General features: G+C 39.4%; 1 protein-coding gene across 1 annotated transcript in view; it reads right to left on the reverse strand.

The window, feature by feature from the left end:
* ULK4 (unc-51 like kinase 4) overlaps positions 1–25,758 on the reverse strand; it is a 489,483-nt gene that overhangs the window by 458,343 nt on the left and 5,382 nt on the right. The window contains exons 3-15 of the mRNA XM_068982354.1: positions 25,334–25,473; positions 22,575–22,737; positions 19,348–19,449; positions 18,709–18,792; positions 17,054–17,129; positions 14,744–14,836; positions 12,342–12,457; positions 12,124–12,193; positions 10,694–10,790; positions 6,104–6,208; positions 4,288–4,348; positions 2,774–2,955; positions 1,860–1,906 (exon numbers count right to left, since the gene is read on the reverse strand). Of these exons, the coding sequence (XP_068838455.1) occupies positions 1,860–1,906; positions 2,774–2,955; positions 4,288–4,348; positions 6,104–6,208; positions 10,694–10,790; positions 12,124–12,193; positions 12,342–12,457; positions 14,744–14,836; positions 17,054–17,129; positions 18,709–18,792; positions 19,348–19,449; positions 22,575–22,737; positions 25,334–25,473 (1,336 nt within the window). The remainder of the gene's footprint in view (positions 1–1,859; positions 1,907–2,773; positions 2,956–4,287; positions 4,349–6,103; positions 6,209–10,693; positions 10,791–12,123; positions 12,194–12,341; positions 12,458–14,743; positions 14,837–17,053; positions 17,130–18,708; positions 18,793–19,347; positions 19,450–22,574; positions 22,738–25,333; positions 25,474–25,758) is intronic.

The following is a 25,758-nucleotide window of genomic DNA, read 5'->3' on the forward strand; positions in this document are numbered from 1 at the left end:
AGTACCTGAAAAGGATTAAGTCTGTTTTTAAAAGTCAGCAGGGGGCACCCCATTCAAAGCTGTAATTTGAGTCTCAGCTGAAGGGTTAGATGTTGTTTTCTTTTCACTGAGCATACCACAATCCTTCTCAAAGTTTAGCAGGCTCAAAAATGACATAAAAATCCTATTCTGTAATGCCAGAATTTACCTTGGGAGAGTAATATTAGAAGATATGTAAGAGTAATTATTCAAGAAAGCATTCTGTGGACACCTGTTGCTTCCCCCGTATTTCACCAGCATGGAAGAACTCCTCTCCTACCACTGGCCCATTTTACAAAACACCTTCACCTTCGTGTTTTCATGTGCTTCGCAACAGTAAACTAAGCTTGAGAGCACCAACTACAGCTTCCACACCCCCAAAATATACTAAGCACCCACTAAGAACAGGCACCGTCCAAGATATTTCATACACCTACTTCATTCAATATTTAATTGTAAAGAATTTATACGTGTATAAATGAATGACTCTGCTATACACCTGAAACCAACACAACATTGCAAATCAACCAGACTTCAAATTTTTTTTTTATTGTAATTATTACCAAAAATCTATGAACTTGGTACACTATCCTCATTTTACAGATGAGGAAACCGACACTCAGCTGTTGTCATAATTTGCCCAGGGGCAGACGTGTGATCCACTCCCACATCTGTCTGAATCCAAAGCACTTTCATCATCCCTCACAGATTCCCTCAGAAGCTGAGAGTCTCTGAAAGAAATAATCAATCATCTGATCGAGTCTCACTGTTTGACCAGAGCACAAAGCCTGCTAACACTGTATCTAATGTGCTTTTCACCAAGTATGCTGCCTCCATATAAGCAAGTACACATCCTTCCATCACGAGTTTACAGACCATAATCTCATTAGATTTTGTGAACCACCTTAAGGCAAGATAAAGTGGCAAAGGAAAACACCTTAGTGGAACTAAGTTAAAACACAGGGATAAGTGTCAAGTATTTGATTCAGAATGTTCAAGGGCTTCCCCTGTGGCCTGCCAATGCAGGAGACACAGGTCTGATCCCTTATCAGGGAAGATCCCACATACTTCAGAGCAACTAAGCCTGTGCACCACAACTGTTGAGCCTGTGCTCTAAAACCTGAGAGCCTCAACTACTGAGCCCATGTGGGCAACTACTGAGGCCCATGGGCCTAGAGCCTACGCTCTGCAACAAGACCCTCTGCAACGAGAAGCCCGCCCGCCACAATCAGGATCCAGCACAGCCAAAAATACATATAGTAATAAAAATTATTTTTAAAAGAATATTCTAAAGAGTAACATGAATAAAGTTTCAAAGTAGTTTATATAACCTTAGAATTGTATTTATAATATTAGGATGAGGATAGCTCAGTTGGTAAAGAATCCGCCTGCAATGCAGGAGACCCCAGTTCGATCTCTGGGTCAGGGAAGATTCACTGAAGAAAGGATAGGCTACCCACTCCAGTATTCTTGGGCTTCCCTTGTGGCTCAGCTGGTAAAGCATCCACCTGTAATGCAGGAGACCTGGGTTTGATCCCTGGGTTTGGAAGATTCCCTGGAGAAGGGAAAAGCTACCCACTCCAATATTCTGGCCTGGAGAATTCCATGGACTATGCAGTCCATGGGGTCCCAAAGAGTCAGACACGACCAAACGACTTTCAATTTCACTTTCATTTTTAAACTTACAATTGGAATGGTACAGAAAGGACTATGATTCAGAGTTATCATTACTTTAGAATATTTTGTAGTAAGTATTTAAGAGTATGTGCTTTTAATAAATATGTATGTTTTAACTACTTAATAAAATAAGAATGATTTATTAAAATATAAATGTTACTTACATATCCCAGTTTGGAGCTATTCGCAAATGCTGGATTAGCAACTGGAACTAGAATGTAAAAATTAAAATGTATTTCAATCATGAAATGAGACAGCAGTTGACCACTAAATTAACAAATCAAACCTATGTACAAATGAAATGCAAATTCCACACCAAGGAAGTAATTATTTACAAAGATGCAAAAGCACTGGAAACACTGGATAAAAACTAAGAAACAAGTACATCCAGTTTCTCCACCTCAATTCTATTCTCTAAACATGCCACTGCCCCTCACCCCACAGACATAAGTACCAAATAAGGAACTGTAACACTACTCTGCAAGAAAATGGACTTAAATTTTTTCAAGGTAGTTCCCCAGTGAAGGCCCAGAAAGGAAAATGTTCCTTTCTGAGGATGACTTCAAAAGCTCTGCCAAATTCCCATGGTTTCATTGATGAGCCAAGATAGCCCAAGAAACAATATTATCAGAGGAAGAAGGAAAAACACTTAGAGACTTGATTCCCCATTCAGTGTCACATCAGAAACCTTGGAATTCACCAGGAAGACCCAAGAAAAGAGCCCCTATTCCACATGGGCAGCTCACTCCAGCAGCTGATGAAAAGATCACTCTCTTATGATTTCATGGATGAAATAAATCTTACAATCACTACAAGTTAACATAAAATGCAAGCAGAATGTTACCAAAGAAGCTCTTCAAAGTCAATGTCGATTCAAATGCTTTTAGATGCAAGCATTAAACAGAGGACAATACTGGCAAACCTGTCATCCTAATAAATCACTTTTTTCATTTTAATTAAATTGAATTAGTATTTCAGTGCTTGCTTTTCTCTCTATAGAAATAAAAAAGTTAAGTGCAGAAGGCAGGCTGCAAGGACGTGAAAGGAGTTATTTGCTTCCCAATATTTAGGAACCCACCAAGGGGGAGTGGAGGAGCCTGGTGGCCACCTCCCTGTGCCCAGCTACCACGCACAGGTAGCAGAGGAGATTCAGCTTGGCTCGCAAGGCCCCCGTACTCTTCTCAGCGGAGTCGATCTGCGAGCACACTTGTTGCAGAAAATCATTCCAGTCCTGGTCTTCTAGAAATACTAATTTATCCACTGCAGAAGAAAGAAAATAGTAAAAGTGGGGATTACGTGAAAAAAGATTGCTAAAAATGTTGCAAGAGAAAGAAGAACACAGAATTCAATAGCTAAAGTGAGGGCAAAGAAAACCCTAACTTTACACTATCAAAACCAAAAACACTCTAAAGAGGCCACTGCTTTTACTCACTCTTCTACAGTCTTCTATTTTTCTACCCATGGAGATGTTTTAAACCATGTCAATGGAAAACTATGCTTAAGAAAACAAGGCAGATGCCTACATTTAGTAGAATTTTCTTGCAACCAAGAGCATAACGAAATGCAAAGTTAAATAAAACTGTACTATGAAAAAAAAAACCAAGATGGCTTTTGCATAAATAAAGCAACCTAGCCTTAAAACATTGGGAAAGCCAAAATTTCTACAGTTGTTATGAAGTCCCACTGAAATGACTAGTAAATGTAACTAGGTTAATACAGAGCTGAAACCACCTGGGAGTACCACCTCTAAATGCCTACAAACAAAAGGCAAAAACTGGGAAATGAAACGCCAGCTAAAATTAAAGTAATTTCACCTAATCTCTATATTTAAACAAAATAAGCTTTAACAATAATTTCTTAAAATAATTCAAACTAAAGTGGAAAAGGGAAGGAATATTTCAAGATAAACCCCTCTTAGTTTTCATAAATTGTGCTTCTACTTGGAATACTTAAAACGTGAACATATTTTATTTTACATTTACTTTGATTTCAATTTTTAGATTCTTCTATGATGAAGAATCTTTCCAGGTCTAGTTTACAATATAATTTATCAAACAAAATACATCAAAATTCAAGGTATTAGAAAAATTCTTACACTCACCCTAAATAAGACTTTCCATTAGGAAAAAAAGAAAAGTAACAATCACCCTTCAAGTCTCTCCAGGCCTACATCATCGCCACAAAAATGAGCCATCTGACTCCAGTCTCAACTGCCCCACTCCCTCAGGTAGAAATCTCGATTCTTCCTTACAGTTTCCAACTCTCTGCACGATTAAAGTTGGAAATTCAACTGGCTTTCAAGCTCCAGGGTGGGAGAAGGGCCCACACACACAACAGGAAAACCCACCCAGCTTTACAGAAACTTTCCTGCCCAGAAGAATCCATGGCAGCCTGGACCCAGCTGAGTAAGGCAAACGCTGGCACAAGAGGATTATAGCTGGTTTATCAACAATGCCTCAAGAAAATAGCCAGTTGGCAGGAAAATAAAAATTTAGCTATTCATAAATAAAATATTCCATCTACAATTAAATTTTATAACTTGTATCTGCCTGCCATGAATCTGTGTGTTTGATAAGCCCTTCAGGATCCTACCTGAATGTGCTGGTAGATGCAATATTTTTGGATCATATTTAATTGGTGGTGGTTTCATGATCTGTGGTTAAAAAAAAAAAAAAACTTTTGAGATGGGTATCTGTCTCCCGATGTATCTCCTATTCAGTCCCATTCAGTCGCTCAGTCGTGTCCAACCTTTTGCAACCCCATGGACTGCGGCACGCCAGGCTTCCCTGTCCATCACCAACTCCCGGAGCTTACTCAAACTCTTGTCCATCAAGTTGGTGATGTCATTACAAATCAATGAGGACAGAGAAGAATAACGTAAAACGCAACACCAAAAAGAACAAGCATTCAACAGAGCCCTTTCAGATTAATACACAAATAACAAGTGATAAGGCATAAAATAAAATTTCAATTGACGTCTGCAATAAAATAAAACTTCATGGAAGAGAGTCAGTCCACCCTATCTTGGCTTACTCTTAAGCTAATTTACTTCTAGGTTAGAAATTTAATTATTCAATAAGTATTTACTGGCTACCTGTCAAAGCAAAGCACTGTGCTAAGTGCGAAGCGGGAGAGAAACACACAGAAGCCATGAGCCAACTGCCAGAGAGCTGGCACTGTGGTTGGAAAGATAAGACAAACCTCTGTTAAACAGCAGAAAAAACATGAGATATTTATCTTAGAATGCAAAAATGGCAGGACACAATTACAGACTTCAGAGAAATGTTTCTAAGAAACTAGAGAATCAATAAGGACTTCAGGTTTGATGAGGTCAGGATTTACGGAAGAGCTGGAAGGTGGGCTGAGGTCTTGAACAGAAGACCATATAGTTTTCTCAAGCAAAATGAAGACCACATGTAGCAGTTGGATCCATGAGTTTGGGTTAGCTGGGGGATTTCATTGTGACACTTTTAATTTAAAAATTCAACCCTCGTTTCTATGTCTAACTTTTCCAAAAACTCCCTAGGGAGCATTTTTAAAACTTTTGCTGGTAGTATTCTCACCAAAAAATGCATAACATCATTTCTAATCATGAGAAATGCTTAGGCAAACCCAAACTGAGGGACATTCTACAAAGTACTCTTCAAAGTATCAAGATCATAAGTGAAGTCGCTCGGTCGTATCCAACTCTTTGAGGCCCCATGAACTGTAGCCCACCAGGCTCCTCCATCCAGGGGATTTTCCAGGCAAGAGTACTGGAGAGGGTTGCCATTTCCTCCTCCAGGGGATCTTCCTGACCCAGGGATGGAAGCCAGATCTCCCGCACTACTGGCAGACACTTTACCGTCTGAGCCACCAGAGAAGCCCAAGATCATACCAGACAAGGAAAGAGTGAGCAATTACCCCAGACCATGGGGTCCAGGGACCACCAACTGGAGGCGAAAGATCCCAAATGTAATGTGGGACCCCGGCACAGAAAAGGGACACCGGTGGTACAAGTGATAAAATTCAAGTAAGTTCAGCAGTTACTAGCACTGTATGAATGCCGGCCCCTAGCTCTACTAACCATGCCATGTTCCTGGACAATATTAACACTAAGAGAAGCTGCGCACAAGCTCCCCGTCTCTCGCCATCACCTGCCCTGCAATCCTGACCACCTATGAGAGCTATGGTCTCTCTGTGATCAGCCCCTCACCCCAGCCGGGGAGCGCTGCTCATTGACACGTGCCTTCACCACACATCATCAGGGAGAATGTCTGCAGTCGTTCATCTAAGTATGGGCACGTGGCAAGACAGAAAGAAAAGCAGACAACCACAAGAATCAGGGGAGAAGATAAGACTGGGGAATGAAAACGTCACCCAGACTCCAGCCCCAGGGTATTTGGGTGCCTTTGGGGTCTTTCCGCACCTTCAGATTGTCAATGATAGGGGTGATGACGAGATCTGAGTCTGTGTAGATAAGCTCTCTCATCCGGGACTCCAGATCCTGCTGACTCAGGTGGCCACTTGCAATCTGGAAGAGCAGCAAGAATTAGGCCGTTTCTGTGACTGCTTCCGTCGTGTCTGACTCTGCAACCCTATGCACTGCAGCCTGCCAGGCTCCTCTGTCCATGGGATTTCCAAGACAAGAACACTGGAGTGGGTTGCTGTGCCCTTCCCTCCAACAATCTTCCCAGCCCAAGGATTGAACCCCCCTCTCTTGCATCTCCTGCACTGGCAAGCAGACTCCTTCCCACTAGCGCCACCTGGGAAGCCCATGTTTCTGTGACTAGTGAAGAGCTTTAAGAGGCGGAGTCAGTAACATGCTAAGTAGACTCCACTGAAAAAGGTCACTTGTATTGATGGATCTCCACTGCTCTTCAAAACACTTCCACAGCCTCATCTGATCTTCACAAAAACCCTGTATCTACTGTATTATTATTCCTGTTTTTACAGGTGAAAAAAACAAAGCTCAGAGCAAGTAGCTGACTTGCTTGTGTTCACCACAAAGGTTGGTTAGAACTACGAAACAGCTCTTCTATAGTCTGATGTGCTCAACTATGAAGAGGCAAACTGATCTTACAATTATCAGCATGTTTTTTATCTTTCACCCACCAAAAATTAATTTATTTCTGCTTTACCAAATAGTCAATATAAAGCTTAAATTACAGTGTAAAAAAATTCCAGGCTGAAGTAGGTTTTAAATGCCTATATCTTTATAAATCCCAAAGTGGAATGGATACGTAATGGAAACGAATAACTAGATGTTCCCCTTCAGTTATTCGAGATGCTTCTTTGTGCTCTTCTTAAATTCAATTTTTATTCCTAGTGCTTTTCCCTTAAGTATTTCACATCAGAAAAAAAAATTGGATTTATGTATTAAGAATGTCCACTGAAACTCTGACCAACAAACTGATAACCAGGAAATCAAATCAGTAAAGTGAAAAATAAGTAGAAAAATAAACTATTCAAAACTAAGATAAAGGACAGAATAATTAGCTAATAAAGTTCCTGGAAACCACAACCACCACTTTGCAACTTAGAAGACAGAATATTAGAGGCTCATGAAGAATTAGAAGGAACTATTGTAAAAAATGTTTAAAAAAAATTTAAGAACACAGACTTTCAAAACAGAAAAACTCAAAAGAAAACCCAAGATGAAATCAACTGAAAAACTTTTAAAATAATCTAAGCATTAGTAAAGTAGACCAATTAGAAAACTATATATGTAAAAATTAATTTCATACATATACAGTGAATGTATGTACAAAAACAGGTTATAAAAATACCATATATCAATGACAGCAGCAAAAAATAAACTGTTAAATAAAATGCTCAGGAATAAATTAATCAAAAGGTACAATCAGGTCTTACTTATTAAATGAAAAAATCTTTTATAAAATTATGTCCCTTTGTTTAAAAATGAACTTACATGTACAGAATCAAAAGTAGTATATCAAAATGTAATCGTTGGTTACTCTAGGTAGTAATAAATTACAAGCAGGTTTTTATTCTCTTTGTCCTCTTCTACATTTTCCAAGGTTTCGAAAATTTTTGTAATTGAATACAAAGCATCAGGTAGCATTTAAAGAATTAAAAAATCTAAGCTCCCTTATAGTAATTCTGTAATCAGTGCTTGAATATTCTCAATAAGATGATTACATACACTCCTCTACAATAAACATCTGGCAAAAGAAATTCAACATTTATCACATTTCAGAATGCATCTTTTACTTTTACACTGATTCCATAGCTCACATTTAACAGAACACGTATTAGCTCAGGGAGATTCTATTATAACCTTTGACCATTTCATTTCAATGCAAAATTAAGGTTCACACGGTTCAAATGCATTTCCCATTACATAAAAATTACTAGAAGAATTAAAAGCAGTTATATCTACCAAGCAAAAAGTACAATAAGAGATAACATGGAAAAATAGTTAATTCAGAATATGTCTGCATTCAAAACAACTATGATGGAAAGAAACTAAAGAAGGCCTAAATAAGTAGAAAGAGATCCCATATTCGTGGAAGCAAACTTCATACTGCTAACATGGCAATACTCCCCAAACTGACCTAGATATTCAACATAATTCTTCTCACAATCCCAGATGGCTTCTTTTCAAAACCTGGTGAACTGATCCTAAAATTCCGATGGAAATTTAGGAGACCCAGAATAGACCAAGGGAGGAAAAAAAAAAAAAAGAAAACCTTGAAAAAGAATAAAGTCAAGAATCATACTTCCTAATTTCAAAACTTACTAAAAAGTCACAGTGCCCAAGACACTGTGCTACTAGCATGAGGAAAGAATCAGTCAGTGGAATAGAACTGAGAGTCCAGAAATAAACCTTTAAGTTAATTAATATTCAACAGGGCTTCCCTGATAGAGCAGCTGGTAAACAATCCTCCTGCAGGACACTCCGGTTCAATTCCTGGGTCAGGAAGGTCCCCTGGAAAAGGGATAGGCTACCCACTCTAGTATTCTTGGGCTTTCCTGGTAGCTCAGCTGGTAAAGAATCTGCCTGCAATTCACGAGATCTTGGTTCTATTCCTGGGTCAGAAAGTTCCCCTGGAGAAGGGAATGGCTACCCACTCCAGTATGCTTGACTGGAGAATTCCTTGGAGAGAAGAATATGGTAGGCTGCAATCCATGGGGTTGGAAAGAGTCGGATATAACTGAGTGACTAAGCACAATATTCAACAAGAATTCCAAGACATTTAAATGGGGAAGGAAGAGCCTTCTAAACAAATGGTGCTGAGGCAACTGGATATCCACATGTAAACCAAAGTTGGATGGACCTCCTTACTTCATTCCATATACAAAAACTAACTCAAAATGGATTGCAGACTGACAAGCATAGAAATAAACCTTCATGACCTGAGAGCTGGTAACCGTTTCTTAGTTACGACACCAAGGGTACAGGCCACAACAAACACAAAAAAGAGATAATTTGGTCTATAGCAAAATTAAAAACATTTGTGGTTCAAAGGACACCATCAAGAAAGTGAAAGAACAATTCACAGAATGGAAGAAAATGTTTATAATCATCTATCTAAAATATACAAAGAATTCCTACAACTCAATAATGGGCAAAAGGATTACATAAACATTCTTCCAAAGAAGACATAAATTCCCAATAACCACTCCAACAGATGCTCAGTATTATTAGCCAATGAAAAAATGAAATCAAAACTACAATGAGATCTAATTTGATACCCACTAGAGTGGCTGTAATAAAAGAGAGACAATTGTAGCACTGTTTACAATAGCCAAAAGGTTGAAGCAACCCAAATGTCTATTGAAAGATGAATGAATAAACTGGTACAAACACACAATGGAATATTTCTCAGCCTGAAAAAGGAATGAAATTCTGATACATGCTACAAGATAGATGGACCATGAAGACATTATGCTAAATGAAATAGTCCAGATACTAAAGGACAAATATTGTGTGATTCCACTTAATGTCAGTTTACTAGGCAAATTCACAGAAGCAGAAAGTAGAAGAGTTGTTGTCAGGGTCTGGGGAATGTGGGGAATGCGTAGTACTGACGGTTACATAACAATGTGACTGTATCAACACTATCCGCCACTGAACTTACACTAAAAAGTGGTTAAAACGGTCAATTTTATGTAATGTATATTTTTTACCACAATTTTAAAATCTACTGACTGGCAGGCAGTAACAAGTTTTGGTAAGTATGTGAAAACTGGAACCCTCACACACTGGTGCTGAGAATGTAAAATGGTGCAGCTGCATTGGAAAACAATTCGGTGGTTCTTCAAAAGGTTAAAGAGAGTTACCATATGATGTAGCATAGAATACATACCCACACAAAAATGTACACAACTGTTCATAGCAGCGTCGCCCAGAAGAGCCAAAAGAAAACCACCCACATGTCCACAGACTGATGAATGGAAACATAAAACATGGTATATATAACAGAATATTATCAGGCAATAACAAGGAATACAGTACTGATACATGCTGCAACTTGGATGAATCTTAAAAAACATTACATTAAGTAAAAACAGACAGTCACAAACGATCCCAAATTGCATCATCCATTTAAAGGAAATATCCAGGACAACAAGCATACTTATAAAGACAGAAAGCAGAGTAGTGGTTGCCTAGAGCAAAATGTTAGAGAAACTGGAAGAAAACAGGAGTGACTGCTAATGGGCACACAGGGCTTCTCCGCGGGATGATGAGGTTAGCTGTGGTGATGACTGCATAACTCTGTGAGTATGCTAAAAGCCTCTGAATTATACACTTTAAATGGGTGAATTGCATGGTGTGTCAATGACATCCCAATAAAGCTGCTATCAAGAAAACACCTATGAAGCACCTCTCTCGTAAGAGTACTTACTAGAAAAACCAGTGATAATTAAGGAAGATGACTTAATTGTAAGTCTTGCAATTACAAACATAGTTCACAGATTAACTTGCAATTATTCTTATGAGTCTCTGTTATCTTGCATAAGGAAAAAAATTAAACATTCTATCTTTGCTTACTTTGGTCACGGGAGAAGTCTTCTGCGGTGAACTCTGAGTCACAGCATCACCAGGACTTAACGCCACTGCAGTGCTGGTTCTTGGAGTGGGACGGGAACTGAAAAATGCACACCAGTTAACGTTATTCAAGGGGCTTCCCAGGTGGCACCAGCGGTAAAGAGTCCGCCTGCCGATGCAGGAGACACAAGAGACCCTGGTTTGACCCCTGGGTTGGGAAGATCCTCTGGAGTAGGAAATGGCAACCTGCTCCAGTATTCTTGCCTGGGAAATCCCAAGGACAGAGGAGCCTGGTGGGCTATAGTTCATGGGGACACAAAGAGCTGGACACAGCTGATCAGCTGGGCATGGCATGGCATGCTATATACAGTATTTTAACTAGAAGCTTAAAAAATATTTTTTTTAATGTCTGCTGATCTAGGCAGGATTTACATTAATAAAATAGCTCAGATATTCTACAAAGCATGGAAAATGTTTATAACTTTATTTCATAAAATGTTTGAACTGGTAAATTACTTGGGTACCTACTTAAGCAACAAGTTATAATCCTCATCTGTTTTTAATGATTTTCCTCCCACACTTATCAATAGATCCCATACTCTGGGGGCCACTCCATTACATCCGGGTCTCTGAGTTTGAGTTTTTCGGCATTTTAAGAAATTCTTCCATTTAAATCATTATGGTACTTTGGTGATGAATTCCTTCAAATTTCCAAATATCACCTCTCCTCCACTTACCTGCCTTTGTATTCATTCATTAAACAAGTACTTACTTAGGTCACAAAATTTACCAGAGATTGTACAAATTTTTTTTTAACTGAACTTAAAAGGCCTAAGATGTATAGACAAATTTAACATACTTTATATTTAAATATGGGTAAAACAAATCAGGAAATTTTAGTTTATTATTACAACTCCTATGCCATGAAATTAAACTGTGAGGCTGAACCTATAAACACTTAATATTTACACATTTTAAAATTTTAAATACATTGGCCTAATCACTTTAAATACCATTCTGATTTTATTATTTCAATGATTGCAAATATTGTTTGAGCCTCCCTCCCAGATAAAACTACATTTAAAGAAAAACACAACCTGTTTTTTCCTGTAAGTCTTTATCCAAATAAAGGAGCCAGACTTCTGAAATTTTAAATTAATTTTACTGCAGTAGAAATACAAAATAAAGAAGTTTTAACCCTTATAAACAGAAAAGATAATGTGGCTTGGTTAGAAATTTTAAAAATACAAAGGGAAGTCTACATTCCACTGGCCAACACTGAATAGGAACTTGCAAGGAGAGCAAAATGGGAATGTGGCATTTATCCCTGCCCTTTATTTCTGTGCAACATGGTACACCACCAGGACAAGACACTTTAAGAAGATTTAGCTTTCATCCCCCATAGAGTCCTTACAGTCTGGTATTTTACATACCTGAGAAGAAACATGCACTCATTCAACTGACCCCCAAGAGTACTCTTAGGCCGCAAGTCAGATGGATTTTCTGTGGCAGGAAGGTAAAACAATATCCACAGTGAACAAAAACATGAGCAGGGCATGACGTAGACAGAGATTTGAAGAGACAGACAACACAAATTAGAGACTGTCAGAAACAGTGTTCGGAGCAGGAACATGGTTAAACGCAAGCTCACCCAGCCTGAAGGGGTGACTGAGTCGCTGCCCACTCTTCTCCCCCTTTGCTTGTTCACCTTGAGGGCTCTTCAGAAGTTCCGTGGCATCTTGGGACCCAGAATATTCCATGTTTCTGCTGTTTAACAAGAGAAACTCAACTCAATCAAGCTTACTACTGAGCTTCCTCTAGTTTTCTATGTCGAACAAGAGGCTGGCAAAGATACTTAAGTTGCACAGGACATTTGGCCAAACTATGGAACTAGAAAGGTAGTATTTTTCATTGAGTAACTAAAATGAGCACTCACTGTGTACAAGGCACTGTACTAAGAAGCCTATAAAATTTACCCCTGAAAAATAAATAGCAGCAGGCCAACAGGAGAAGTAAACCAGCACTCGAAGGCTCAGTGAGCCAGTAATGAGCTTCCCTTTCATTTCTGCCCTTCCAGTGTTGCCAGCCCTGGGCTCAAAGGAGCCCCACGAGAAGTCCTCTATTTCTGTTCCAAGGAGCAGGAAAGGGAATCCCTAAGGGTCAGAGCAGGGGAAATACCCTAGTTTTTTGTTTGGTTTTTGGTTTTTCTTATTCCCTTTTGTCCTGCCCCAGCCTCCAGGTAATCTTGCAGCACACACTTCTGGCCCACGCCTAAAATCCTGCGGGAGAAACATCCTCTTTTCTAAGCAGAGAGCTATGATCCCAAGAAGGTGAGGCAAATCTCTCTGTTCTCTTACTTTTCCTCTCTCATCATCCTCCTGTCACTTGGTCCCAAAGACATCCATCAAGACATAGAAGCATACACCATGAGTAAGTGTAGTTCACAGGGGGAAGGCAAGGTTGCCTCAATATTTGAAAATCAATTTATGGAAGAGTCCATAAAGAGAATCTAAAGGAGAGAAACCACATGACCATATCTATTGATACAAAAAGGCATTTGACATTTATCAATAACATTTGTTTCCAACTGAAAAGGGGAAGTTACAAAACCCTCCAGCTCAGAGTGTGTGAGTGTGAGTGAGTGAGTGTGTGTGTGTGTGTGTGTGTGTGTGTGTGTGTGTGTGTGCATGCTCTGTTGTACCCAACTCTTGTGACCCTGAGGACTGTAGCCCACCAGGCTACTCTGTCCATGGGGATTCTCCAGCCAAGAATATTGGAGTGGCTTGCCGTTTTCCTTCTCCAAGGGATCTTCCTGATCCAGGGATCAAACCCATGGCTCTTGTATCTCCTGCACTGGCAGGCAGGTTCTTTACCACTAGCGCCATCAGGGAAGCCCATCGTACTTAATGCAGAAAGGCTGAATGCATTCTAAAATCAGAAACCAGGCAATGGTGTTCATCTCATCACCCCTCATACACTCAGTTCAGTTGCTCAGTCGTGTCCCACTCTTTCATTACCTCATTCATTACCATGCTAAAAAAAGGTCCTTGCAAGGCCAATGAGAAATAAAAGGCATACAGATCAAAAGGAAGATGGCATACTAAGGTGCAAGGTGTCCTAGGACTTGCTGACACTGATGGGCAAGGACCCAAGCCCTGTTTCTGTACTCTTCATAGAGCCTGAAGTGTGAAAACAGCTGAAGCTCAGTGGATCACAGAAACCAAAGTTTGACAGAGACCTTATATAGAATTCAGATTTCTCTATCCAGTACACTAAACTGACAAGATTAAAATTAAGAATCAAACAACCATTATCACTGAATGAAGAGGAGAGAGGAGGAGTTGATTATCTGGACTTTGCCTCATCTACTTTTCACCTTGTTCTTTTCAAAACGCCATCACTTTTGTAAGTGTCCTGGGCTAAGAAGACTTAATAATAAAAATGAAGTGTATTAATCAGGATGAGCTAGGTTATGCTGTGGTAACATGATTCACAAATGCTGGTGACTTAGAATCTCCTAGCTTTACGTCTCACTCGTGCACACAGCCACCACAGGCAGGCAGGAAAGCTATGCTCATCGTGGTCACTAAAGACCCAGCCTGAAGGCAACTCCATCTGGACATTTTCTTCCTGATCACCTCATCAGGAGAAAGAAATGTAGCAGATCACACACTGGCTCTTTGAGTTTCTACCCAGAAATAACACATCACTAATGCTCCCGTTTCATTAGCCACAGCAAGTCTCAGGACTGCACCTGATTTCAAAGAGGGAGACAAGATCCTACCATGTGCTGACCAGGTGGGCATCCAGGTGAACCGAGCTAACAACTACAGGACTAAAACCCTGTCTGGAGAATAAACAACTGACCAGAAAATGAGCAAAGTCAAGCACACAGATGTCATGACTAAACTCTTTAGGCAACCCTTAATTAACCAAATGCCTGATTTTCTATTATGAAAAGCACAGAAATTCACATCTTTGAGGCTGCAATCATAGTAATGGGCCAAGTGTTTAGTAACCATGCCCCACACACAAAGATCAGCTTGTACTTACCTGACGCTGGAATCCTCAGTGCTTGAGTCCTGATCATTTCTAGCAAAAGCATCCTTCCAAAATGAATGCTGCAGCAGGTCTGCCCAAGTCAGTCTTTATAAAACAGAAATGTTTCAAATTTATTTTAATATGATTTACCATGGAGAATTCCCAGGACATGTCCTAGTTACACATATCAGATCTGTTTCACATATTCCTTTTTATTATGTTTTTTTATTCTTAATTTTTAGCTGGAGGATAACTGCTTTATAATATTGTGATGGCTTCTGCCATGTAACAATGTGAATCAGTCATAAGTACACATGTCCCCTCCCTCCTGAAATCCCTATCCCCTAACCCACCCCTACAGGTTGTCAGAGAGTACTCCACTGAACTCCCTGCATTATACAGCAGCTTCCCATTAGCTATCTATTTTACACATGGTAATGCACATGTTTCAGTGTTATTCAATTCATCCACCCTCTCCTTCCCTAGCTGGGTCTGTTCTCCATATCTGCATCTCTATTCCTGCCCTGCCAATTTTGTAACTTCACTTTTAGAAGTTCATTCAGAAACAAACAAGATTATCAACCTCATGACTACACACAGTCACTCTTCTGTTTAGGAGTCAAAACATTATTTAACTAGATCACCCACATTAAGATGACTTCAGGCTATATCTGAAAATTAGACTCACTTTCAAACCATTAAGTTTTACTACTGATCAATTATACCTGCGGTATACTCAGACTCAAAATGATTAAGCCTAAAATTCAAAAAAGAAACTAATTTATATCTAATTATTCAAAATTTAGGAAATGAAATTCAAACTACTTTGGTTGAAATTAAAATACAAGTGATAAAGAATTGGCTGCTGCAAGTATATATCCCTTTTATACAAACGGCTCCTAAAATTCACTAACCATTAAAATTGCCAATAAAATGGAATTTCTTTTTCATCTACCAAAGTAGCAAAAAATGTATAAGATCAACAAAGCCCACTGTATTTAACAATAGGAGGGAAGGAGCTTTCTAAAATTGCTGGGAAGTATAAACCTTCCCATGTTCCTGGGATCAGCAAATGTGTCCACATTTTTAATGTTCTTATTACTCTTTGGCCAGCAACCCCATCTTGAGAAATTTATTCAAAGGAGATAACTTCTTAAGTGAACAAAAACAAAGAGAGACAAAAACATATTTACTAAAAAATATATATATATATATATTTACTAAAGCAGTCAGTATATATGATACCCTAAATCAAGGAGCACTCTCAAAAAAAGAAAAAAAAAAAGCACTCTGAATGTTGTTATCATACATTATTGCATGTACATTCAACAGCCACTTAAAATGACCAAGTGAAAAAATAAAATGACCAAGCAGATATATAAAGAAACTAGGTTATGGGGTGGTCCCATTTATGCAAAAAAGGATTTCATATGGAATATAAATACATAAAAATGTATCCAAAATAAGGTCCTAAAATTAAGCATATTTATATCTTACCAAAAAAATCTGGGTGATTATCCACCAAAGTAACACTTATCCTAAAAGTATTCTATTGCAAGTACAGCAGTGTCTTACAACTTACTCAAGTATAAACATTTTCTTCTGTATACTTTCTCTCACACTTAATGCTGATACATTACATGCTATACTAAATTTATTCATTTTACACCCTGTAGTAGAGACCCCAAACATTTGTCGAAAACCTCAAGAGAACTAGTGGGGGAACCAGAATCTAGTTTCCATTGTCTTCCAGGCCAGGGAGACCCCCACCTTCATTCCCTACTCCCTTCTGCCCTCCCCTACTCTGTATCGTAAGGATTTCTAACTTTCTGCCATCTCTGCCACACAGAAGATTCACACTGTGCCTGTGACCTGTCACTTGACATTCCCAGTATGACAGGAATATCATATTGCTAAATCACATCACATTAAAATAGGGCTCTGTTAGTCATTATTACATTAAGTATCTTGACAGCACATCCACAGTGGGGTAGTCTAAGACAGCTTTAGCCTGAAATTCACAACGGAAACAAAAAAGTGTACTCCTTGGATTTGGGGAGTTACAAGAAAGTCTGTCAACCTATGAGGCAACTACGTGCTACACTAGAAGAAAAACGGACTTTTGAATGTCTCCTGATTAAAAACACCTGGAAACAGAGCAGCCACTCAATGCAGACTCAGATTTCTTTTTTTTTCCGCAAAAAAAAGAGAGATCATTTGAACAGTTCTTTCTATAATAAGAACAGTACAATTTTACAAGTACACTAAAGGAAAAAAAAAGATTCCACTGCTCAATCATGTTAAAATATTACCCATACATACCTTTTCTGAGGGTCTTTTTGAAGCAAACCATCAAGCAAATTAATAAAATCTGAAGAAGCTTTAGGACAAGAAGAATCTAGACACAAAATAACACCCAAAAAAGAAAGAAAAGTGGTTAAGTAACTGAAAACACACCCTGCATCAACATTATAATAATAGCATTTTAAGCACATTAATTATTTTTAAGAGAACACGGAATACATGAGTAACAATAAAGCCTCCACTTAATGGGGGGGGGGAGCAAAAATTTTAAACTTTGTCCCTGTACCACGATAAAACATGTATCTCAAAAACTAAGTTCTGACTAACCTCTAAACTTTCTCTTTACAACCCCAGTAAGGATCATGAGCTCACACCCTTGTCTTCAACTATTAATTATGTTTCATTTTCTGAGGCATTCTTAACCAGCTTTGCTTGATAATATACTGTGACTACAGTAGTTGTAATCTCACTTTATTTCAAAGATTTTTAACAGGAAAAGAATACACATCACAATATTATGATACTGTCAAATTCCATTCATCTCCAAGTGTTCTATCTTTTTATATTGGCCAGATGCACACCTTGGTCAAATTATCAGTCTATAATTAAAAGAAGTGGCCCAGAAGATGACGACCAAACCCATCAAAACAGACGGTGCTATTAGGCACTGTGGCCACAGTCTGAACAAGATTCCTGTGAGATAATCACCCTCAGGCCGCCAGTGGTTTTCTTGACCAGACCTTTGATACCTTCATTCTCAGATTTCTTTACCCTGCATAAACATCTTTAACTTATACAAGAAAATAATACTCAAAGCTGTGAGTACTTAAACAAGTAAAAAATCAGAAGTCATCATTATAAGAAATAGGAATGACTGATTTCTATGAAAATTGAATTTAAAAAAAGAAAGAAATACTTTTTAAGAAATATAGACCCCTTTCAAAATATCAAGATTTGGGGGGTTTTTTTCACCTAGGATGATACTGAAAATATTCTGCATTCCTATTTCTCCCATCAATTGTTGAGGATTCTTTTTTCTTTTAAAACTCACAACCTTATTTTTCATAAAGTCTTATATTCATTTTGGGGTCTTAAGATTCACATCTTTTGAGGAATGCAGCAGTGTCTTATTACGTTTGTACCTTCTTTTTCTTTCCTTAAGATTGTTAATGGTAAACACATTAATTACAGTTTGTATGATTAAATTTTCAATACTTTTAAAATACTGCAACCAAATCGAGCTTAAACGCTTGAGCTTATCCGGGTAGCATTCTGATTTCTCAAGATACGAGACTGAGAAACGCTTGATTTGTTCCTATTCAAACACTACATGGGACATGAGTACATATTAAGTAAATGGTATAGACATATGAACACACGAAAACGACACAAAAGTTTGAGTTTTAAATCTTTAAACCAGACTTCTTTTGATACAGGAGGACAAAATAAATTGTATTTTTAAATGAGGGAACTTAATAGTACTCTGCTTTCTATTTCAGCATCTTTTTTAAAATGGCAAAGGGAATACTAACATTTCTAAAAATATCAATTTGTGATCATTTAGAAAACACAAATTTGAGGGGTTATGAATCAACAGAAACACTTTGGGATAAAAGTGCACCGTTGGTCCGTGTAATAAATCAACTACATTTATAGCAAAAAAGAAATCCTACCTTTTGGAATAGGTGGCAAAGGATCTTCATAACAAATCTTCTCAATTAGTTCTGAGACACATTCTGAGAAGAACGGAGGCTTTCCTTAAATCAAACGAAAACTTGCAAAATTAAACAGCTTGCTACCACCAATAATTCTTAATGAATATCAACTACAGACAGTTCAAGACTACATAATTTATAGAAAAAATATACATATATAGCATAATTGATTACTGAATGCTGAGTACACACCAGGCACACTCTCTATATTTCTGCAATTGAAAATTTATCATCCTAAAAATACAAAATTCACTTATGGATAACCATACTCCAAGAGTTGCACGGGCCACTGGACACATCTGAAAATTCATAGTCAAAGGTACCTTTCCAAGATGTTCTACTAATAATCAGTTTTCAACAGTTAGGCATATTTCAACATTCCAAACGATTACCATGAAAAATACCTCCTTGTCAAAAGCTCCTAAAAACCTGCACATGCTGAGACAACCAAGCAAGTCAGCAAAAATTAGTATACAGAAAAATCTAGAAAAAATCAGCTTTTTCACCTCTTACAGGCAAACTCTTCTCAAACTACATAGGTAACCATTATGTATGTGTGTCCAGCTCTGATTTTAAACTGAACCAGAATGTAATCACCTGAAAACATTTCATAGAGCAGGCAGCCCAAGGACCAGAGGTCACTGGTGATGGAGAAGTCGGTACCCCTCACAATTTCTGGAGCTGTATAGATAAGAGATCCTAAAAATAAAGGTGAAAGGACAGTTTTGTTAGGCATTCGTACTGCTGCCAACACAAATACACCTAGGAAAGACTGCGTGGTAGTCTCTCAGTTGTGTCCAACTCTTTGTGACCCCATGAACTGTAGCCCACCAGGCTCCTCTGTCCATGGGATTTCCCAGGCAAGAATACTGGAGTGGACTGCCATTTCCTTCTCCAGGGGATCTTCCCAACCCAGGGATCGAACCCAGGTCTCCCGCATTGTGGGCAGACTCTCAACCGTTTGAGCCACCAGGAAAGTCCAACTAGGTGAAGTGAAAAAAGACCGGAGAACATGCACATGAACAGATCTTCGTGCATATTTCACATTTTTATATGTTTTCTAATTTTAAGGTCCCACTTCCCAAGAGAGCTTCCCTTGGCTCAGTCGATAAAGAATTCACCTGCAATGCAGGAGACCTGGGTTCCATCCCTGGGTTGGGAAGATCCCTTGGAGAAGATCTTGGCAACCCACCCCAGTATTCTTGCCTGGAGAATCTCCATAGACAGAGGAGCCTAGCAGGCTGCAGTCCACAGGACTGCAGAGAGGCAGACACAACTGAGCAACTAAGTAGAGCACTTGCTGAGAACATGTGCTTTCAGTCCCTAAGTCATGTCTGACTCTGCAACCCCACAGACTGCAGCACACCAGGCTCCTCTGTCCTCCACAATCTCCCAGAGTTTGCTCAAATTCAAGTCCACTGAGTCAGTGATACTACCTAACCATCTCATCCTCTGCTGCCCCCTTCTCCTTTCACCTTCCATCTTTCCCAGCATCAGGGTTTTTTCCAACAAATCGGCTCTTTACATAAGAGTCCAAAGTATCAGAGTTTCACCTTCAGCAACAGTCCTTCCAATGAATATTCAGAACTGATTTCCCTTTAGGATTGACTGGTTTGATCTCCTTGCTGTCCAAGGGACTCTCAAGAGTCTTCTCCAGCACTACAGTTCAAAAGCATCAATTCTTTGGCGCTCAGCCTTCTTTATGGTCCAACTCTCACATCCATACACAACTACTGGAAAAACCATAGCTTTGACTAGACAGACCTTTGTAGGCAAAGTAATGTCTCTGCTTTTTAACATGCTGTCTAAGTTTATCATAGCTTTCCTTCCAAGAAGTAAGCATCTTTTAATTCCATGGCTGCAGTCATCATCCGCCATGACTTTGGAGCCTAAGAAAATAAAATCTGTCCCTGCTTCCATTCTTTCCTCTTCTATTTGCCATGAATTGATGGGACTGGATGCCATGATCTTACAGTTTTTTGAATGCTGAGTTCTATGCCAGCTTTTTCACTCTCCTCTTTCACCTCATTAAGAGGCTCTTTAGTTTCTCTTCACTTTCTACCATTAAAGTGGTATCATCTGCATATGTGAGAATGTATTGAAATATAAAGCTTTTGAATAATCACCTGAGTAAGAGGTGTGGCACACTGAAGTGTATATTCTTTTAAATTAACAGTTCAAATAGTTGTAAGAAAAGAACCTTTGATTGTTATCAACAATATCTTGATTAGGATAGATTGAGTTATATAGAAGTCAGCACTCCAAATTCTCACTGGCTTAACTACACAAGTTTCTTCATCATGAAACCATACACCCTCTACAGGTCAGCCAATGGGCTTCAACCCTCACAGTCAGTCCATCCAAGACCCAGGCTACATTTCAGTACATGCTGCCTCAGTCAGCAAGGTGGGGGCAAAGAATGTGGTTAACTTAACACAGGCTCTTAAAACTCCCAACTCGAAGAGACCTCTGTCCACACCTGGTGAGCTGTGGCAGGGACGATGCAAACCTACCACGCGTCCAGAAGAGGAACGGGCAGCCACTGGTTAACAGTACTAGCATTTATCATGTACACAGGACAGAGTTTAGTATTACCCAGAAATACCAAATTCCAGAGTTAGAAAGCACCCCTGCTTACGGACATGAACAGCTGAGGCCTGGAAAGTACCCTCACATCCTCTAAGCCACAGAGTTGCCAAAACCCAGGGTTTCCCATCTTCCAATGAAGATGTCCTTCCCACAAAGTGAGTAATCACCAGTCACTAGAAAAGAGGTTAACGTGGCCCACCCACCATGGGATTGTTCTTGGATTAAGCTCAGAAGTGACCAGGCATCACTGCTAAAAACTGACATTTCTCTATAACACAGCCCTCTTCCCCTTTTGAAGGGACTATTTCAAAAGGTACATTCCTTGTTTTCTATAATAAAAACATAGTCTACAATACTCATTTTCACAGGATGCCAGTCATCCCATGGAATGATATTTGGGGATTTAAAGAGCCTTCTTCCTGGGCATGAAATTTTACTTCAACACTAACCCTGAAAGTTAAATTTCTTTCCTCATATTTATGCGCCTCTGGTTAACCTGCTGCTCCCTATCACGTTATCTCATTCTCATCAAGGCCATGTGACCACCAGGCCCAGGGATGCCGCCCTCTCTCCCAGTGCCTTTTGCTTCCTGGTGAGTCTCACTGGTCCAAAGTCTCAAGTACTGCACCAGGAACTTAGGAAAAAAGATCTTTATCACTTCTATCAAAAGTTCTCATATAAGAAATAGGACTTCCTGGTCAGGGAACTAGGATCCCACATGCCACACGGCACGGTCAAAAGGAAAGAAAAAAGAAATTTGACTTCACACTCTCCCCTCAAGCACAGTGAGCTAACAGCCTAGGCCCCATCTCACTGTCAAAACCACCTCCCAAGGATGTACCCCTAAAAATCTTCCATTCTTGCAGAATATTAGCTACTTAACAATGCTGAATATGTACCGAGCTGCTGGTATGTGCCAGACACCAGGGATAAGTGCTGAGGATACAGCAGGAAGGGAGACAAAATCCCCTTCCTTACGTTCTAACGAGCGGTCAGTGATGAAGTGAAGGAGAAGGCTTTGTCAGAGGTTCCCTGTGCTTTAAACGGCATTAGATCCACATGGAAAACCTTAGGACCTAGACAAAGCCATCCATAAATCCAGGCTTCTCCTGGGTCCTTATCATTTATTTTCAATACATCATTTGGCTGGCAACATAAAAGGTGGACATTTTCTCCCAAACACGGGACTTGGGTGGCCCACCACTGGACTTCTGACCTTGAAGCTCGCCTCTTACCTTTCACTCTGCTTTTCATGTTTTTCTTCACTACATTTTCCCCGCCGTCACCTCCTCCTTCTTCTGCTGCCACCAAGGTGAAGAACTCTTCCAAATTTTCACCTTCCACTTTGGCCAAGGAAAAATTACTAAACTTCAGTGTTCCAGGCCCTTCCAAGAGTATCTACGAAGGTGAAGAAACAAATGTGCTCAAACTCAAATTCAGTGTTATTTGCATTTCCATCCATACCTCTTATAATCTCACTACAGAACCCTGAGTATTGGCTTTCTTGCTTCATCACAACTCAGAAAATTAAACAGAATTTTTCTAAAAGAAAATGCTATGCTCAGTCGCTTCAGTGGTGTCCAAGTCTTTGCAATCCTATGGACTGTAGCCCACCAGGCTCCTCTGTCCATGGGATTCTCCAGGCAAGAATTACTGGAATGGGTTGCCATGCCCTCCTCCAAGGGATCTTCCCGACCCAAGGATCCAACCCAGGTCTTCTGAACTGCAGGATTCTTTACTGCTGAGCCACTGGGGAAACCCCAAAAAGAAGCTTAGGAAATGTAACTCCAACACTAACAAAATCAAATATTAAATTCTCCCTTCTCAGATGCAGATGAAAAATGTGCCGTAAAACCACAGAGGGAAACAGCAGTCTTTTGGGAAAAATGAAGAATGTACATAAAACAATCTACTCACGAACCCTCAGTAACAGCTCAAAGAGGACTTGGAAACCCACCAGTCCTAGGGGTTGCAGGGTTCAGACTAAGGGTTCTGAAGTTAGAGACCTGGATTTGACCCCTAGGTTCACCACTTACTGGCAGTCTAACCTACAGAAATTACTTACCCTTTGTAAATCTCAGTCTCTTCACCTATAAAATGGGGAAAGTGATACTTCAAATAGTTTTAAGGATTGAGGTTATACATGATGCAAAGGGCTTCTGACAGTGACTGCCATATGAAAAGTGCTCAAGTCTGCTAATATAAGCTGTGATGAGAAGTTATCTGTTGATTATTGAAACTATACCAGGAACCAGTGTTCTCTTACCTTTATCTTTTCCCTCCCTTGCAAGGGGCTTTTTGATCCTCAAAAGCAGTTTAAAGTTTACTCTTTACTTCTAGTCACAGATACTAAGGATGTCAGTTAGTCTTCCACAGTGACTTTTAAACCTTTTTTTTTTGAGCACATGAAGGCCTTGTTAAGACAACTAGTCCCTACCCTGAGAGTTTCTGATTCAACAGGTCTGGGGTGAGGCCCAAGAACCTGCATTTCTAACAAGTCCCAGGTAATGTTGATGCTGCCAGTCCAGGGAACACACCTGCAGAACCAATGGCAAGTGGCAGATAATTTTTTTTTAAGTTAGTAAATATTTTAGACTTTGCAAGCCATACATATGGTTTCTGCCCTGACTTCTCAAGTCTGCAACCACTGACAATACATAAATGAAAGGGTGTGGCTGTTTCAACAGAACTCCATTCACAGAAATAGGCATCCTGTTGGAACTCCTCCAAACCCAGTTCTGGAATACAAGTTAACTTATACATCAGCCTGAAGCTCCAAGATTATGAACAGCTGATATGAGACCTCATAAAAGAGCTCACATATAGGAGCTGGCACATTATAGCCTCTGGGCCATATACTGCTACTGCCTATGTTTGTACAAGCATGAGCTAAGCATGGTTTTTATGGTTCTAAATGGTTGAAAAAAATGAAAATATTACTTCTTGACAGGTGAAAATTACATGAAACTGACAGTTCCATGTCCACAAATAGAGGTTTTTTTGAACCAAAGTTACACCCATCCATTTACATATTGTCCACAGCTGCTTTCAGGGCTGTAACACAATTAAGCGGCTACAGTCTTCAAACAAGGATATGAATATTTCAAATGAGAATGGCTGTTACAGAGAGTTTTTATGCAGTTTTTTTTTTTTTGTAGGTTTCATTATGTTCTTCTACAGATGGCCTAAAGTAACATTTAACAAGAACATATTCAACATTTCATTTCATTAACAAAGGAAAAGAAGTAGCAACTAAGACCAGTAACACATACAATCCCTAAGAGTATGAACTTAGAAAGGCAACAGGTGCCACTGGCTGCGAGCACACTATCTACCAGAAAACGTCCTATGAATTTCACTTAAACATAATATGTAATTCTCACTATCTCCTTGAAATATCTACCGGCATCCACCGCCCCCCCCGCCCCGCCCCCGCCCCATCACAGGCAAGAAACCTAAGGTACAAAGAGAAAGGGTAACTGGTCCAGGACACACAGCATCTCAGTATCAGTGTTGATGTGACTCAGACACTAAGCAGGTTTGTGACTCTGCAACAGTGAAACACATTTAGCAATGGGTAATTAGTTCTACCAGAAAAGAAAAATGTTTGATATAAAATAGGAGGAATCAAACACACACTGTCAAGAATGTCATTATCAAACTATAATAATGTCTCATAAGTGTGAACTATAATTTAGGAACGAAGTCTTATTCTATAGGTCTATCGAGCTCATCATTCACAACGTACCTCAAGAGCAATGATACTTACTCTGAGAATCCTGAAAGGAGGGGAGATTTCACTTTCAACAGGCTGCTAAATAGGAACCTAAAATATAATACTATGTACTCCCTTTTGTTAAAAAAAAAAATGTTGACTAAAAATTTCAAGATGCTCTAAATATATCAAAGTTGTATCTAAAAATGAAAACATCTTTGAGGAAGCATTATAGATTGAGACACAAACAGTCAGGGAATCAAAACTTTCATGAATTACCTTCCCAGGAGAAATGTCACAGAAGAGAATGCCAAGTTGATGAAGATGATGTAATCCAGTCAGCAGGTCAATCCCAAACTCTCTCACTACATCTTCTGGGAGATTTTCATCTTGAGCAATAACCATTTCTAAAGAACCACCTGCAAGTTGATTAAAATCACCCACTTTAACCCACCAGCATTACACAGTGCCTCTAGAAAGGTTCCATGCTGGGACCTGAGCATTAAAACACGATCAAATCGGTCCATCTGGACCATCTGACGGGGAAACATACTCGTGAATCAACACCGGTCCAGGAACCCTAACGGGAAGCTCCACACTCCAAAGCCAGCTAAGGGCGAATAGCTGCTCAGCCTGGAAGGATAGTCTATAAATATGCCAGTGGGGTGAAGGAAGAATCACTCTGGCACTGTGATCTCTCACTC

This window comes from Capricornis sumatraensis, chromosome 10 (assembly GCF_032405125.1).
Source record: "Capricornis sumatraensis isolate serow.1 chromosome 10, serow.2, whole genome shotgun sequence".
Classification (NCBI taxonomy): Eukaryota; Metazoa; Chordata; class Mammalia; order Artiodactyla; family Bovidae; genus Capricornis; species Capricornis sumatraensis.